The following is an 18791-nucleotide window of genomic DNA, read 5'->3' as shown; positions in this document are numbered from 1 at the left end:
CTCCCGGGGTCCCGCGCCGCAGCAGCTTCAGAGCGGGGCTTTTTGAATTGACAGACCGTTTAGCCAATCACTGTCCGGAACCGCCGCAGCCAGTGCTTGGCTGAGCGGTCTGTCAGTTCAGACAGCCCCGCTCCGAAGTTGCTGCGGTGCGGGACCGGGAGGAAGAAGGAGAAGACCTGCAGCCTGGACAGGTAATGTATGAAACAAGGGCTGCAAGGACATCAGTAATGATGTCCCTGCAGCCCTCCCTTTACGATCATCGGGGCTGTGGAATAGACCCAGTAAACGAGCGCCGATCTAGCAGATCGGCACTCGTTTACATTGTTGATCGGGCCCTGCTTGGCCCCTGGAATAGGACCCTAAGTCTCATATAAATAACCCCAGTGAGGAGTCTCACCAACGCTCAGCATTATCCAATAGTGTACATTTTTTTGTACTTAAAGGTGAAACCTCATGGGAAAGAAATATTTTCAATAATTATTTTAGAGATTATTGTTAAAAAAAATTGTATTTTGACCATAATGTATTTTTCATTTCTTTGTATTACTTTTTTTTTCTTTTGTAATTAAAATTAAACTAATAAAATGTGATAAGATAAAAACTCAATGTATTGACCATTACACAGTAAATTGGGCCAGAAGCAGTTTGTTTCCATTCACTGTGTAGTGGTAGTGACCTGTAACTGCAGCTCAAGTCCTATTCAAGTGAGTGACACCAGAACTGCAGTAACCAAGGCTGGCCACTACACTATCTCAACTAATTTGGAATTGCCATCCACACATGACATGGTGATATATAGCCAGTGCAGGGAAAAGGGCCCAATTAGGTGTTGCTGTGCTGTGCTGTAGGGCTCTCTCAGTTAAGTGTAGCTTTTAACTGTGTGTGCACCTTCAAGATGTGCACACAGTTTAGTGATACAAACCAGAGCCTCTGTTCCACGCTGCCCATACCAGAAGCTTAGAGAGTAGAACAGCTGAATCTCGATTCAGTAGAGGAGCAGTGGGGGATTGATGTGACACATTATTTATTTTTTTCCTCATGGGCCCATTTGGGGCCAACACAACCAGCAACTTATAAGTGAAAAGTCCATTCTAATAGCTAATATTTCCAACACATGAAATGTTGCCTAAGAATATCCCAACATTCACACCGGCTTTTCTGGTCTATCTACCTTTGAAGGTCTTAGTAGCAAAACACTTGGTATTTTATAATTGATTTCAGGCCTACCTGTAGTAACAGGAGCTGACATCCATCAGACACCTGCTTATTTTGTATGTTGTAACTATGTCGGTGGTAGCCGGCCAATTCCTGAGACGTCAGAAATGATATAACAATGCATGTACAGCAATAAAATGCTTTGTCTAATGTAGAGATATCATTTATCAGAAATGACATGCTTCCTCCTGTGTTAGACGCAGGCCCCGGGGCATTCTGCAAAGGGTTGGACAGTGACCTTGCTGTGATTTATTAGCCTGTGGTTTATGTTTCTTTTTATGTAAATGGGAAAATTAATGCAATTAATGGCACATCCCCTGAAATAAAAAAAAAAAAAACGGCCTACTGTATTTCGTCCACAGCTTGTTGCTGGAATTGCGGCTCAGCAGGGAGTGCTGCAATGTCTGGGACTCTTTTTTTGTCATCTCTTAAAAACCTTAAGTGGTGCACCACCGTGATGATGTTATGACCAGTGGTATGATGCAGCTCAGCCAAAGGTGTAGATGTTGTGACGTCAGTGCTAGTCCAGCACCCAGGTGTGATGTTGGTACCTGTTTTGTTGAGTGACTAACTATATACCCCTGAAATGGTCGGTGACCTGCCGGGTTGTAATGGATCCCTTGTAGAGATGAGCGAACCGGGTTCGGGTTCGAGTCGATCCGAACCCGAACGTTCGGCATTTGATTAGTGGTGGCTGCTGAATAAAGCTCTAAGGTTGTCTGGAAAACATGGATACAGCAAATGACTATATCCATGTTTTCCACATAGCCTTAGGGCTTTATCAAACTTCAGCAGCCACCGCTAATCAAATGCCGAAAGTTCGGGTTCGGATCGACTCGAGCATGCTCGAGGTTCGCTCATCTCTAGTCCCTTGGGCTCCTGTGACAGTAGTCCTGAGTGGCAATCAACCCACCCGGACTATCGGTATCGCCACCCACAGAAAGTGAAAAGTGACCCAGGGTGTGTGGCGGGTGTGTTTAGGTGCTGGTGCGAAGTAAGAGATTACTGAGTCCCAGTGAATAAATAGAACAGCTTTACTGTGAAGTCTCTGGATAATACACTTTGGCAGCAAATGGATAATCTTTGTACAGGTAATAGTGCTCAACTGGGTCTGTGCTGCAGAGATACTTGAAAGTGCTGGATATAGCATAGGTTGTTGTAGCGCTGCTTGGAGAGTTTAGAGTAGAGTGGAGCAGTGTAGAGGAGAGGAGTTTGTCAAGGGAGTCCAAAACCAAAGTAGCACTGTGCTCTGCCGGAACTTTAGAGAAATACTTGAGACTTTAGAGGAAGTTTAGACTAAGGTCTCACCACCTTCTGCCCTACAGTGTCGAGTTTCTTGTCCTAATAGGGTGATACAAGCCCCAACCGTGGTTACCTGGGTGAAGCTAAGTGTCCGAGGTTTCCCGATGTCACCTGCACTGCGAGATAGAATACATAGACCTTCCAGTATCTTTGTTTTATCCTGGCCAGTTCCTCTGTATAATGTGATACTGACCTTCACTTTGTAGAGTGGTTCTCGGCGTGGGCTGGGTTTATCCCCGACTCTCTCCCTCTTGTAGTGTCTAGCACTGCATAGTAGCTATAGTGGATAGACTGGAGAAACTGAGTGTCTCTGGCTGCTTCATACACGTGTATCTAGGTTAGACTGTTCCGGACAAGGGTGCTGGAAGAGCCAGGTCCTGGCTTTGCTACAGCAGGGACGTCTGCTCTGTGTGTTCTTCTCCCACGAGAAACCAAATAAGACTGACGCTACACTTCCTCCCACAGTGACTACTTCCTACAGGGATGTGTAAGAGCCCCTGTGAATGGTGGAAAGAAATGTGTGCAAAGAAGAGAAAAGATAGGTCAGAAGAGAAGAGTATTTCCAATGGACAATAAAATTACATAATATACAAGGAACAGTAACCCTTTGCTTACTTCAGCTGTGCAATCCATAAGAGCATACATAATAAACACTGACATCTAGTGGCTAAATAATAAACTACCTTCATCACCACTTAACTTTGAGGAAGAGGCTTTTTGCGACAGGTGTGACATAAGAGTGTGACAGGTGTGACACCACTCCTGTGGTGGGACACCACACTTATATCAATCAAAAGACCACAAATTCCATCAACCATTAATTGTAGGCGAACTGGATGACAGACACTATGGATTCCACAGACTGCTACATGACAAATCCTCTATACTTCACCACACAGGACACCTCCTCTATATACTACACCGCACAGGTCAGATCCTCTATACTACACCGCACAGGTCAGATACTCTATACTACACCACACAGGACACCTCCTCTATACTACACCACACAGGACACCTCCTCTATACTACACCACACAGGACACATCCTCTATACTACACCACACAGGACACATCCTCTATACTACACCACACAGGACACATCCTCTATACTACACCACACAGGACACATCCTCTATACTACACCACACAGGACACATCCTCTATACTACACCACACAGGACACATCCTCTATACTACACCACACAGGACACCTCCTCTATACTACACCACACAGGACACCTCCTCTATACTACACCACACCGGACACCTCCTCTATACTACACCACACCGGACACATCCTCTATACTACACCACACAGGACACATCCTCTATACTACACCACACAGGACACCTCCTCTATACTACACCACACAGGACACATCCTCTATACTACACCACACAGGACACATCCTCTATACTACACCACACAGGACACCTCCTCTATACTACACCACACAGGACACATGCTCTATACTACACCACACAGGACACCTCCTCTATACACTCAGGTATTTTAAATCAAACACATTGAGCTCTGCTATGCCTATTATACCCAGCTAAGACAGTTTATAATACTGTACTATGTTTTGAAACTTGAATAAACTACAATAAAATGACTGAATAACATATGTGACACAATCAGTCAGAAGCAGCAGGGCTCTTGTAGGAGAATTCAGGTAAAGGTACAGATCTTTATGGTGCCATTCTCTAAAAAGTTACGTTTTGATTCTTTTGCCAGGACAGACTGGGTGTGCCACTCCACAATTATGCAGCCACCAACAAGATGTAACAAAACAATGAACTGGAGTCACCCATTGTAATACCTCCGTATATAATCAAGAAGTGTTGTGTCACTAGAGCAGTCAGTGAGCCAGCATGACTGCCAGAAGCCTTCTCCTGACTGTGCTTCTCCTCTGCCTCCTTTCTGCAGGAACAGCTGATCCGTAAGTTCCTGAGACCATGGGACAAACAAGGGGATCTATTATCTATCTATCTAGATTATAAGATTGGAGTCATTAGTAAATGTAGAGAACAGAGTATAGAATGGAGGTGAGAACTTTGAAGTATTTATAGTATTATTGGCAGATTCAATGAAAGTATTGGTAACATTTGAAAAGCTATTGGTTGGAGCCTTTGGTATTAGGAGTATTTGTAGATGTAGTGGTAGAATTGTTGGCAGACTTATTGGTGGGAGTATTGGTAAAAGTATTTGTAGTATTATTAATAGGAGTGTTGGTTGGAAGATTGTTAGAAGTATTGGTAGGAGTATTGATTTTATTTGTAGGATTATTGGTAGGGCCAATGGCAGGAGAATTGGTTAGAACATTCATAAATGTAGGGGTAGAATTGTTGGTAGGAGCAATGGTAGTCGTGTTGGCAGTTTTGGTATAATTATCATGAGGAGTATTTGTAAAAGTATTGCCAATATTGGTTGGATCATTGGTAGGACCATTGATTTGAGCATTAATAAGACCATTAGTAAACGTATTGATACAAGTACTAATAGAAATAAAACAAGATGAATTATTAGTAGTAGCATTCATCAGTAGAAGTATTTGTAGTAATAAGGAGTATCAGTGGGACTGCTGGTGCGGATACTGATAGGATGACTGGTAGATTTATTGGTAGGATCAGTAGGCGCATTGGTGGGAGCATTTGTAGGAGTATTAGTGGGAGCATTGGTAGGAGTATTAGTAGGAACATTGGTAGGAGTATTAGTAGGTGAATTGGTAGGAGTATAAGTATTAGTAGGAACATGGGTAGAAGTATTAGTAGGAGCATTGGTAGGAGTATTAGTAGGTGTATTGGTAGGAGTATTAGTAGGAGCATTGGTAGGAGTATTAGTAGGAGCATTGGTAGGAGTATTAGTAGGTGCATTGGTAGGAGTATTGGTTGGAGTATTAGTAGCAGTATTAGTAGGAGCATTGGTAGGAGTATTAGTAGGAGCATTGGTTGGAGTATTAGTAGGAGCATTGGTAGGTTCAGTAGGAGTATTAGTAGAAGCATTGGTAGGAATATTGATAGGATCAATAGGAGTATTAGTAGAGCTATTGGTAGGATCAGTAGGAGTATTAGTAGGAGCATTGGTAGGAGTATTGGTAGAAGCATTGGTAGGAGTATTAGAAAGATCATTGGTAGAAGTATTAGTAGAAGCATTGGTAGGAGTATTAGTAGGATCAGTAAGAGCATTGTTAGAAGCATTGGTGGAAGCATTAGTAGGAGTATTCGTAGGATCAGTAGGAGTATTAGTAGGGGTATTGGTAGAATCAGTAGAAGCATTGGTAGGAGCATTGGTAGGATCAGTAGGAGCATTGGTAGGAGTATTGGAAGAAGCATTGGTAGGATCAGAAGGAGTATTAGTGGTAGCATTGGTAGGAGCATTGGTAGAAGCATTTGTAGGAGTATTGGTAGGATCAGTAGGAGTATTAGTAGGAGCATTGGTAGGAGTATTGGTAGGATCAGTAGGACTATTAGTGGGAGCATTGGTAGGAGCATTGGTAGAAGCATTTGTAGGAGTATTGGTAGGATCAGTAGGAGTATTAGTAGGAGCATTGGTAGGAGTATTGGTAGGATCAGTAGGAGTATTAGTAGGAGCATTGGAAGAAGCATTGGTAGGATCAGTAGGAGTATTAGTGGTAGCATTGGTAGAAGCATTGGTAGGATCAGTAGGAGTATTGGTAGAAGTATTGGTAGGATCAGTAGGAGTATTAGTGGGCGCATTGGTAGGAGCATTGGTAGGAGTATAAGTTGGAGCATTAGTAGGAGCATAGGTAAGTAAGTGTATTGATATCTGTTTTTATGTGTCCCTATAGCCAATATGCATTGTCCATCCCGGCAAGACTTAACAGTGGAGACACTGGTAGAGCCTGTATAAATATCCAAGGATACAATCAAAATGTACAACTCAGTGTTGGACTTCAATACGGCGAAAACACCACCTCCATATTTAATGAGAACGTTACCTCTCGTAGTTTCTTCAAGTGTCAGAAATTTAATGTAAGTATCCTGTACCAGTCTATTAGGAGAAGGTTGATATATACTAGACCCACCTTTACAATGAAGTGTCTTATTGCTCCAATGCATCTACAGTAAGAAATAAAGCCACTGCGCATCACCTTCCCCCAAAAATCTCCTTCCACATTTGTCATGCATCTGCTATACTACCTATGAATTCCCATATGGCAGCAGACAACAAACTTATCCTGCAGATTCTGTAAGGAGCTTCCCGGCTATGGGTTGGGCTTGGAAGGCGAGGAATTGGGCGGTGACCGTACCACAAGGCAGTAGTGGCACAGAAGGGAGAGAAGAAGGGAGAGGGACACGTAAAGAGTTCATTAACAATGCAAAAACAGCACTGACCTCCTCCAAAGCTATAGGATTTCCCTGTGTCGGATTGGGGTATCTGGGGCCCACCAGAGGAAATGATCCTGGGAGCCCACCAATGAAGAACCAGTGAGAACCAACATCAGTCAGTGTTTGTGCAGGTTCTAAAGATGGGGGCCCACCGGAAGATCCTCCGGTCCTCTGATGGGCCAGTCCGACACTGGGATTTCCACATATCCAGAAATTGGATACATTGAGGGAGATTTATCAAAGGGGTGTAAAGTAGAACTGGCTCAGTTGCCCCTAGCAACTAATCAGATTCCACTTTTCATTCTTCACAGATTCCTTGGAAATGGAAGGTGGAATCTGATTGGTTGCTAGGTAGAGATGAGCGAACCAGGTTCGGGTTAGAGTCGATCCGAACCCGAGCGTTCGGCATTTGATTAGCGGTGGCTGCTGAACTTGGATAAAGCTGTAAGGTAGTCTGGAAAACATGGATACAGCCAATGACTATATCCATGTTTTCCACATAGCCTTAAGGCTTTATTCAAGTTCAGCAGCTACTGCTAATCAAATGCTGACCGTTTGGGTTTGGATCAACTCTAGTTTCTAGTTTACACCAATTTGATAAATCCCCCCCATTATTTCGATAATCTGTAATTCCACTTTACAAGTTCTAATCCTGAAAGCACATTCTCTTTGTTATGTCGCATTTCTGCCTTACCTATGGGAGGGCATATGACTGCAGAATCAGACTACGCAGAGCTTTGTTTGTAGTCTGCCACCATAGAGATGTATATGTCTGCATGGGAGCTGTACAGATAAAATAGTGGGCGCACTATTAGTACTACGCCTAATAAGCCTTAGCAATAAGTAATGGTGGCAAGCTGATATTTGGACTCTCGCTGATGTTATTGATCCCTGAGAATCCCCTCCATGGGGTGTGACCAGTTACGTCTTCTCTCAGTTCTCTGGCCAATCATAGAACATCAATTATTCCATACTGTGATGCCATGACATTGTGTTGTTAAACAGTCTGAATAGGCTGGTAATGTGCCGGGGGATGATTTACAATACTACTATAGATGGCACGTGGTGGAGAAAGGGAATACTGATGCATTGGCTTTGGAGCAGAATGATAGAAACAGCAGCAGCACAGCAAGGGGTTACACTAAGCACTGAGAGAGAAGCATTGATTTACCTTTCAGGCATAGTGTGGATCCTCTGGAGGAGGGATAGAGGATGACAAATCAAGGTACACAACCCAATGTCTCTCTTACCTCTGTAGTACATAGCACTAGCTAAGCCCTGCCCACACATCCTGTATTCTGTGCAGGTCACTATGAAACCAAAGATGGATTTCCCCTAATAACCGGCAGCGGACAGCAGATTGCAGAGAAGGGAGACTTGTACAACACAGTTTCTATTTATATGCATGTCTCCCAGTAGCTCTGCCCTTAAAATAATGTCCCCATCACAAACAATGCAATGTGTAGATCATAGAATGCCACTAAATAAGAATTCTACAATAGAGTAAGACGACAAATGGCGTGCCCTAATCGCGGACCTAAAGGCATTCCCTTGCCACTTTGTCAGCTGGTCCATGGTATGTTACCAGCATATTGAGGTCATACAAGAGAAACATGGCTGCTTTCTTGAACAAACAGTGCCACACCTATCCACAGGTTGTGATGGTATTGCATCTCAGTCACATTGACTTCAGTTGAGTTGAGCTGCTATACCATGCACCACCCATGCACTAGTGGGTCATCATTTGTTGAAGCAGCCATGTTTGTCTTCTCTCGAGCAACCTCCCTGAGCATATAGTTTTGTTTAGATAGTATATCCTTTTTTCAAACCAGACCTTCTCTTTGAATCACTTAGATCCCTGTGGTGCAAGCTAATAGTCCTGTCCTTGTAACCCTCTCTATCTCTGGAGGAGGTGTGGAGATATTAAAGAGATATCCTGTGGTCATCACGGTGGTCAACAACATCTACCTGATCCAAATGGATAAACCCATCTACAAACCAAGACAGAAAGGTATTATACTGTTACTTCAAGGACGACTCCCACATGAGATCCGAGTATCTGAACAGCTGGATCCAGGTCTCATTGTAAGATGTTCTATAGAATGTATGGGTAAAGGGTGCACAACAATAGACTGGACACCACTAAATGACCAGGGCAAATGATGGCATCTCCCATTGACTACCTAATAACTATGGGAAGGCACATGGCTCCTACTAAAGTCATTTTCAGACCATGTTACATATCATTGGTTGGTGGTTCCAGAGCAAGGTAGGTTCCAATGGTGTCCACATTCTTCTGCATGGGGATGTCCTCATAGAGCAAAAACATTAAGGCCAATTGACTATGTTAGCTTTTTAGTGTATGGGGACCTCCAAGTCTCCCGAGATAGAAGGACTGCCTAACACCTTTGTTCTCAGGGAGATAAGCAGTGATATTCAACCCTGTTCAACTTGGGGCAAAAAAAAAAGTCAGTGACTCACAGGTGACGTCTTCTTTGTTCTGAGGCGTCACTTTCCTTTTCCTCTCCATCTGGCCCAGACCGCCATGATGATTTCTTGCAGCTACTTTTCTTCTCTTGTGAACCTGCCAGACAAACATCTTAGGCTCCGCACTTTTACAACAACTTCCATTTTTTTGTGTCATGTGTAGTAAAGTCAGTAGGTATGTGGGTTGGCTCCTGTATGTAGCATCCCCTGCTGTACCCTCATATAGTAATAATCCCCCCTGTGCTGCATCCGGGCATAGTAATAATCCCCCCTGTACTCCCCCATAGTAATAAGCCCCCCTGTGCTCCCCCCATAGTAATAATTCCCCCTGTGCTCTGCCTCTTAGTAATATCCCCCTTGTGCTCCCCCAAAGTAATAATCCCCCTGTGCTCCCCCCCATAGTAATAATCCACCCTATGCTGTCCCCATATTAATAATCCCCCCCGTGTTCTGCCCTTTAGTAATATTCCCCCATGTCCCCCCCCCCCCTTATAGTAATATCCCCACTGTGCTCTACCCTTAGTAATACCCCCCCTCTGCTCCCCCTTATAGTAATATCCCCCCTGTGCTCCCCCCCTTTTAGTAATAATCCCCCTGTGGCCCCCATTCCTTCCCCCCCCCCCCATAGTCTGTCCAATAGTAAAAATCCCCCCTATGCTGTTGCCATATTAATAATCCCCCTTGTGCTCTGCGACCCCCCCTCCTCACCTCTCCCCCCCACCAAAAAAAACAAAACACATTATACTCACCTTAATTCTGCAACATACAGCGGGTCCTTGTCTCATCTTCAGCCTGCGAGGAGCAGGCCGCCGCCGCCGGGGGCGGCGGCCTGACAGGTGCTGAGCGCTCGGCGGAGCAGAGCGCAGTCCGGGAGGGGGGAGCTGTGGTCAGGGCCGGTCATAGGGCGGGTGATGAAGCGGGCGGGTGGCCGGGGGTACCACCAGCGGCCCCAAGCTGTCGGCACCCCGTGCCGGTCGCCCGGCCCGCCCGCCTCTAGAAACGGCCCTGAATAGGGCCCTTACTCCACTCCTGCCCATAGAGAACACAGAAACATTCAGTTGTGCCAAACATTCATGTCTGTAGGGAGCGACAGGAGAGAAAACTGTCAGACTGTCACCTTCTCAATGTTAGTGAAGGTGTATAGGCCCCTTTACTAATGTATAAACCCAATGGAGAATTCCAGTATTATCTAAGGTTTCCCTTTACTGTATTTTTTGTACTGTCAATGTAAGGTCTTTAAAGTTGTGAGGTTTATTTATTAATAATATCCAATCTTTTCTCCATAGTGCTGTTCAATCTGGTCTCACTAAACCAAAACCTGCTTCCTGTTAATGAATTGGTGAGTGTCCTCTTATGGTTAGTTTCCGGCTGGGTCTAGCAGTGTCTATCAGAGGTAAATGTCAGGGAGATCCTATCTATATCTCTCCGGAATACGTCATACATAAGGGGGGAGATATATCAAACATGGTGTAAAGTAAACTGGCTCAGTTGCCCCTAGCAACCAATCAGATTCCACCTTTCATTTTCCAAAGAGTCTGTGTGGGATGAAAGGTGGAATCTGATTGGTTGCTAGGGGCAACTGAGCCAGTTTCACTTTACACCATGTTTGATCAATCTCCCCCAAAGTTCTATGTTAATAAAACTCAGTATACTGGCAGTATCCATTTGTTTTTTGGATCCAGCTCTAAGGAATAGTCTCTGCTATTATATCCAGCAAACCACGCTAGTAAAGCTCAAAAAGATACGCTTTTAGTCGCTGTTCAGGAAAAGGGTTTTACATTAACATTTACAATCTCTGGGCTGTGTTTGGTATTTAAAGGGGTTATCCAGAGTTAGAAAAACATGGCCACTTTTTTCCAGAGACAGCACCACTCTTGACTCCAGTTCGTGAGTTCATTAACTTTAATGGAACTGTGGAACTGAGTTGCAAAAACCCACCCAAACTGGAGGCAAGAGTGGTGCTGTTTCTGAAGAAAGTGGCCATATTTTTCTAATGCTGGATAACCCCTAAACTTATGTCCATGTAAATGAATATACAAAAGAAGACAAGAAAGAAGAAGTGGATTCCTCCAGCTCATATAAAATTCCACTTTATTATATCAAACGTCTAAAATGATAGCCGACGCGTTTCGAGCCTTTACGGCTCTTAGTCATGGCATCTGCATCTGTACAAAATTCGGGGGAAATTCATCCCAAAAACAGGTCACCAGGAGACAACTGGACTCTCCAATTCCATAGCTGCTGGAGAGATTCCAACCACCGCCGTTTGCCTGGCCGGCCTCAGACGCCGGCCAGGCAAACGGCGGTGGTTGGAATCTCTCCAGCAGCTATGGAATTGGAGAGTCCAGTTGTCTCCTGGTGACCTGTTTTTGGGATGAATTAACAAGAAGAGGGCTGGTCATTATGAGAAAGCGCCCCCCCCCCCCCAATGTCTTTATAGCCATGGTCAGAACAGAACTTATATTCATAATACAGTCACTAAAACACCTCCATATTACATTCACCATATCGTAAAATGTTCAGCTAAATCGGCTGGCTCCTCTGCTAGACCTTTACTTTGCAAACCCTAATTGAATGTCTTCTAAGGCTATGCTTTATGGGATACTGTCTAACAAGAAGAGTGCTGGTCATTATGAGAAAGCGCCCCCCCCCCCCCCAAATGTCTACTCAACTAAATTGTGCTCTCTCTCTCTTTCAGTATACCGAGGTTTATCTGACGGTAAGAAAACCAATACAGCAAATGTTATATGATGTATCAACTGTTATGGTACCTGCTCCCAAAACTTCAAGTTATCCCTCAAAGTATTATATGTTTCTTTTTGTTGGACCCTTGAACTTCCCATGTACTTCCCATATAGTCACATGTCCACCATTATTGTGGCATACAAGCAGAACCTGAATGTATATTAGATCAGGCCAATGAATAATAATAATTGTAACCAGAGATGAGCAAATGCTGAAATGCTTAAAGAGGATGTACCACCAGGTACGTCCTCTTTAACCTGACACAGGGATAGAACGGAGCCATCATGGGGAAGCCGGTGCCACGGTCTGTTTTTTAAACTGCAGCCCAGTTCCCGTGGACAGCGCCGTTCTATCCACGGCTACCAGCCGGGCTTGAAGCACTGGAGGCGGGACTGAAGCACTGGAGGCGTGCCGGCCCGCCCCAAATGGGAAGGAAATTCCCCCCCTGTATGACTCGGCTCGATTAGAATCAATGGAGCCGCGCCATACAGGGGAGGGAATTCCCTCCCACTGGGGGCGGGCCGGCCTACCTCCAGTGATTGAGCATCGGCCGGTAACCGGTATAGAACGGCGCTGTACATGGGAACCAGGCCACGGTTTGAAGAACGGACCGCGGCACCGGCTTCCCCGTGACGGCGCTGTTCTATCCCTGTGTCAGGTTAATGGTGCGTTCACACCTACAGGATCTGCAGCTGATTTTCTGCAGCAGATTTCATTTAAATAACTGAACACAGCATCAAATCTGCTGCAGATCCTGTAGGTGTGAACGCACCCTAAATGCTCATTACTCGAGTTGAGTATTTTTCAATACTTTTTGTAAGGGCCTCCTTTCCGGCAGAGGTGAGGGTGTCTGGTGCACCTGAAACCAGCTAACAGACTGCAAGTGAACCAAGCATCGGGTGACCTGGGTCTATATACATCCAGGTCACCTGATACGAAAGGCCAATCATTGCTATGTTTTTGTTTCATAGAAATAGGGCCATTATTTTTGAGGTGGTAAATAATAGAAACACTCTTATAAATGGCCATTTTTAAATAGTAGTCAAGATGGTGGTGGTGGTGGGGAGATAGATCTTCACATGATGTGTATAAACCAAATGTGTTAATCCATAGTATTGACAATAAGTAAATTATATTTGGCTGTTTTTGGCCTTAGATGATTTCTTCTTTACTGTAGGATCCAATGGGGAGCCGCTTAATCCAATGGTTGAATCAGAGGTCAAGGAATGGATTAGTATCTTTGGAATTCCTTCTGATAGATGACGCTGCGCCTGGACTTTACAGTCTGACTGCTAAGAGAGCATCTAGCTACGTGCTGTCTCAGTGGTTTACAGTAGAAGAATATGGTTTGTATTCATCTCAGGTAATATTTAGAACTTGATGCAGAAAGTCCAAAATTAAATTATAGAGAGCGTACACATTACATTACATAAATGGACTATCCTCCAATGGAGAGTCCGGAATGCTGCAGCCTCTTACATGTTTACCAGCTTTCGCCCATGCATTGCCTTAACAAAAAATTAGTCAACTCACTGGTATTGATGAGTTCCATGGAGCATGCTTGATTCTAATCAGGCCTTTTTACAATATACCATTCAGATGAGAACCTAAAAATCTGCTAATGACATGCCGACGTGTTTTGCACCGAGATCAGTTCTTACTCATGGCGCTTTAGTTACAGTTTTTATGTTCTTCCACTGTCCAGCATTTCTATCATGCTGGAATAAAGTTAGAAGCTTTCAGAATTATATGGAGAGAGGTTACTCTTGCGTTATTATACTTTTAGATACTTCAGCTTTGTCCCACGTGAATGAGGAAATGCTGCAGTATGAACACTGGCAAACACTGAAGAGCACTGATGCCCCTTGAATAAGTCAAATGGTGGTGGAATCTGGAGTTGGATTCCCATTGATCTAATGTTGATGTCCTATCTTGAGGATAGGCAATCAATGTTATAAGGCTTGATAAGAACAATGGCAGCCACTCTGGGTGTGACTGAAGTATAAAGTATGGAATAAAGTTGGCTATGCATAGTTTGGTAGCTATCAGTCTTACAGCGTAAAGGGAATCTGTCACTAGGTTTATTCCACCTTAAATGAGGGCAGGATAAACCAGTAATAGAAATACTGAACAGATCGGTGAATTATTTACATAATTTTGTTCAGCAGTTCTCCTAATATGTGGGAGAATAGGATTCTTGCCACACCCCTAATCCCGCCCTCCAGCTGCTGATTGACAGTTGACTGCCTATACACAGCATGGATAGATAACTGCCAATCAGCAGCTGGTGGGCGGAGTTTCCTGCTTCTTATGAATATGCAGGACTACTGGGCTCATGCACATAATGGAGAGGACTATTTATTGTCCATGTTATTTAGGAGGATATCTCAAAAAAAATCAGCTGCACAGGACAATGTAAGTGATAAGACAGGGTAAACCCAGTGACAGAGTCTTTTTAAGTAAAAATGAGCTACAATAGACAGTCTCTGAGATCTCAGGTATTTAGCACCTTCTATTATCCCCAATAGGCTGCTATAAAGTCATAATCTCTATTTTTTTTTTTTTTATGTTTTAGTGTTACCCAGATTTACCGTATCTCTGGATGCAAAGAGCATTTTATCCATTCTGGATGAGACCCTGACATTTAATGTCTCTGCAATGTATGTGAGATGAAATATTACTAGGACTGAATAAAAAACAGATATTCTATAAATGACTGAGCTTCTCCCGTAAAGTAGACCATTCAGAGCGGCAGTGTGATACTTCTCATTAAGGCTATGTGTTGTTTTAGGTATACGTACGGGAAGCCTGTGTCCGGAGATATATTTGTACAATGGTGCAGGGCACCAACTTATGGACGAGTAAATAATTGCTACAAGGATAAAAATGGAGCTTGCTATAACAAGAAGGCAAAAGTAAGAGAACATGCAACAATTTTATTCTAGAACCTCTTCCTGTATAAAACCTTTGTAATATATCTCAGTAGGGGGTAAGTGTTATTTTCCTTGGTTTCCTTTGTAGTCCTCATTTCCTTTCCAACAAGAATTTAGGGTCAGAAATCTAAAAATCTAGAGTAATAAAAAAAAAATATCAAAAATAAAACAGAGGGAGGAGGGGGATGCAGCTGCAGTTTCCTGTCTTCACTGTTGTTATCAGACAGCATGCTATGAGAGGGGAGGAGGAGCAGGAGGGAAAGAGATTTGATAGGGAGCAAATAGAGTAGAAACCTCATATCTATAAATAATTGACAGAAGAGGGTAAGCAATATTTTGGTTAGTTATTGCCTTGGGTTAACACATAGCCTTTGTACCTTTTTCTGTGCCCAGAGGAGTGAGTTTGTAGGATATCCAGAGAAATTGTAAAAACATCCTGCACCTAAGATAACAGTCCAAAAAATTTGGATAAATACAACGATCAGCTGATGACAATGATCATCGGCTGATCATTGATAAGGTTTGAACCTGGGTGCCGACCGCACATCGCTACGTGTAATAGTGGTGCACGGCCGGTGGCTGATCATTTACATTCCCTATCCAGGCTTGTGGTCTTCTTCTACCCGGGTCCTGCAAGCTCCAGCTCCAGTGCCGCAGCCAGTGATTGGCTGAGAGGCCTGTCAGCTGGAGCGCGTGGGACCCAGGGAGAAGAAGACCACAAGAGGAGCCCTGCAGCCTGGATAGGTAATGTATAAAGTTTAAACAAGAGCTGCAAGGACATCGGTAACGATGTCCATGCAGCCCTTGTTAAACGATAATCAGGCCGTGTAATATGCCCAGTAAACGAGCGCCGATCTAGCAGAGTCGATCGGCCTGTGTAATAACACCCTTAGTCACACTTTATCCAGTCACCTGTACAGGTCTCTTTTATAGATGGGAGGAACCTAATGGCCTCAGATATTCGATAAAACAAAACAAAACAAAAACATATCCTATAGTAGAGGAAGACCAAGGTGTACACTTAAAACTTAAAGGGAACCTGTCACCCCCCGTGCCGGGGTGACAGGCTACCGACCCCCCGTTAGAGCCCCATATACTTACCTAATCCCGCCGGGTCCCGCTTCTGGAGGTGGTCGGGTGGCGGAGATCTCAGCCGCTGCAGCCCGGCGCGCGCGCTGAGAGATGAGTCCAACGCTCATAGAAAATGACGGAGCGCTGGACTCTCCTGTCATTCTCTATGGGTGTTGGACTCATCTCTCAGCGCGCGCGCCGGGCTGCAGCGGCTGAGATCTCAGTCACCCGACCACCTCCAGAAGCGGGACCCAGCGGGATTAGGTAAGTATATGGGGCTCTAACGGGGGGGTCGGGAGCCTGTCACCCTGGCACGGGGGGTGACAGGTTCCCTTTAATAAACCTTAATAAACAATAGAATATTTTGTCCATGTGATCCGTTCTAGATCAAGTTAAGTTCTTTCAGGCAAAAACTTGTCCCCGTCCTTTGTATTTGTTTTTGATTTAGTTGGTCATGTGAAGTCTCTGAGCTCTTGCACTCTACTTGACATAATGTCATAGTCCAGAATTTTCAGTGACTATTCGAGGCATTGTTCATTCCCATAAATATTGACTCAGTCAACAAGAAGTCAGTTCTCTATTGTGTATCGGCAATGAGCTAAATCTCACCTGAAATGTCGAGATGACTTTGTCCACGTTCTTATGTTTATGTTCCAGCTAACCGCAGATGGTGCCTATAATGGAAAAATCGATCTGACTTACATTCAGATGGAGCTTTCAGGAGCCCAAACCTACCTCAATTTATCTGTTACAGTCACAGAGGATGGGACCGGTACGTGTCTTTTTTCTCTGTTCTTTCTCTTTTCTTTCGTAACATCCAAAAACATTACTTCATATACGTCAAGAACTTCTTTCCCATCAACTAGGAAGAAGTCCAGATACATGACTTATCCAAAAGATTTGCATGTCCAGTGTAGCAGGATGGTCAACACAAAAAAACATACATATCTAAGGTCTAATAGGTTATTTGTGAATCCACCCATAAGGAATAGACCCTAGTGGTAAATGGCTGGACCCAAAGTCCCTTCCAAATGGGGCTGTTAACTTCTGGACTTTTGGGACCATTATTGAATCAGATTCTCCAGGATTCTCTGGTGGGCCTGTTTTACGGGGGTTATCCGGCTCTACAAAAACATGGCCACTTTCTTCCAGAGACAGCCCTACTCTTGTCTCTATCTTGGGCGGGGTTTTTCTGCTCAGTTCCATTAAAGTGAATGGAGCTTAATTGCAAATCGCACCTGAACTGGAGACAAGAGTTGTGTTGTCTCTGAAAGAAAGTGGCCATATCTTTGTAGCACTGGATAACCCCTTAAGGTATGATTTTTTTCCTATTTTAATAGTAAGTTGATAAAATCCCTTTAACACGGCCTGAATATTGTCAAGGAGCGTAGCTACGAACACTCCTTTGGGTGAAAATCGGCCCATGTAACAGGGGCAGCGATCAGCCGAAGTGCAAAAAAACGTCCAATTCTCAGCTGATCGCATCTTTCTCGCTAAAAGCTGCATATCTCCCCATGTAAACAGATGGCATATTTTAATGTCCGCATGAACAATACGGTGATCGTTCATGTGACCCGCTCTTTCCTATCAACCCCCCACCCAGCCGGGAGTTCTAAAACACATACTGTACATACCTGTTCCCTGTCGGCCACAGCCAGCGCCATCTTGTGTCAACGATGTCTTCACAGCGGGCTGGCCCCACTGTGAGACGTCAGCAGATGACTGACAGCTTGCTCAGCTCCGATTGACTGAGCAAGCTGTCAGTCATCCATCGCTGCCAGCCAACGAATTGAACAATGAGAAAGTGCTGGAAAGAAAATGCTACCAACGGGAGCTCCAGAGACCCGCGAAATTCAAACAGCAATGGACCCAGGAGTGAGGATCAGTACAGAAACGATGTTTGCCTTTTCTTTTTCCTTTTTGCGCCAGAGTTGTCCTTTAAACTAATTGACAGAGTAAGTCTGGGTTCATACCATGTTTTTCCTATCCGTTTTTTGTATCAGTTTTTCCTTTGACTTCCATTTTAAAAAGAAAAACGGATCAAAACAAATCAGTTTTTTTAACGTCCACAAAAACGTAGTCGACCTCATTTTTGTGTCCGTAAAAAAACAAAACAGATCCATTTTAATGTTGTTTTTTTTTTTTTTTTTATAATGGAAGTCAGTTGAAAAATGGATCAAAATGGATGCACACAAATGCATTCGTTTTTCCAAACGCATCCGTTTTTTGCAAATCCTACTGGTTAAGGTGGCCTTATACTTTATACTAAAGTGGGCTAAATCCTACAGAAGGGACTAACTCTTGTTTTCTTCTCCAGGCATCCAAGTTACACAGACCCAATACATGTGGGTGACCAGCCAACTTGCCAGTATCTCCTTTGATTATGAGAGGACAAATCAGTATTATAAAAGAGGACTCCCATATTCTGTTAGGGTAAATACCTATAGTTATGTGAGCGAGGACCCAGCTGTATGTGACAAGGATCCCATACTGATCTACTGAAGAAGCTTTAAGTGTCTCTCTCTCTCTCTCTTTTTTTATTTTTTAAACAGATCCTGGGCTCACTGACAATCTTCTAACATACTCCCATTAAATATTTTGGCCATTATGTGTTTTAATCCTAGCCTCTACTTTCTAAAACCATGGGGCGCTGTTTGCATTATTTCTTATTATCTGGGCACC

The 18791-nt window shown here is 43.9% G+C and overlaps 1 protein-coding gene across 1 annotated transcript in view; it reads left to right on the top strand.

The window, feature by feature from the left end:
* Nucleotides 1–4360: 4360 nt before the first annotated feature.
* The window catches only part of LOC138799133 (ovostatin-like), a 60002-nt gene continuing 45571 nt past the window's right edge, over nucleotides 4361–18791 (top strand). Inside the window, exons 1-10 of the mRNA XM_069979945.1 lie at nucleotides 4361–4463; nucleotides 6333–6516; nucleotides 8728–8884; nucleotides 10647–10699; nucleotides 12059–12079; nucleotides 13283–13451; nucleotides 14681–14765; nucleotides 14897–15020; nucleotides 16767–16881; nucleotides 18427–18542. Coding sequence (XP_069836046.1) covers nucleotides 4396–4463; nucleotides 6333–6516; nucleotides 8728–8884; nucleotides 10647–10699; nucleotides 12059–12079; nucleotides 13283–13451; nucleotides 14681–14765; nucleotides 14897–15020; nucleotides 16767–16881; nucleotides 18427–18542 — 1092 coding nt within the window. The 5' untranslated portion in view covers nucleotides 4361–4395. The remainder of the gene's footprint in view (nucleotides 4464–6332; nucleotides 6517–8727; nucleotides 8885–10646; nucleotides 10700–12058; nucleotides 12080–13282; nucleotides 13452–14680; nucleotides 14766–14896; nucleotides 15021–16766; nucleotides 16882–18426; nucleotides 18543–18791) is intronic.

The sequence above is a fragment of the Dendropsophus ebraccatus genome, chromosome 8 (assembly GCF_027789765.1).
Source record: "Dendropsophus ebraccatus isolate aDenEbr1 chromosome 8, aDenEbr1.pat, whole genome shotgun sequence".
Lineage (NCBI taxonomy): Eukaryota > Metazoa > Chordata > Amphibia > Anura > Hylidae > Dendropsophus > Dendropsophus ebraccatus.
The sequence above is the reverse complement of the archived record's forward strand: the minus strand, read 5'-3'. Positions and strand labels throughout refer to the sequence as shown.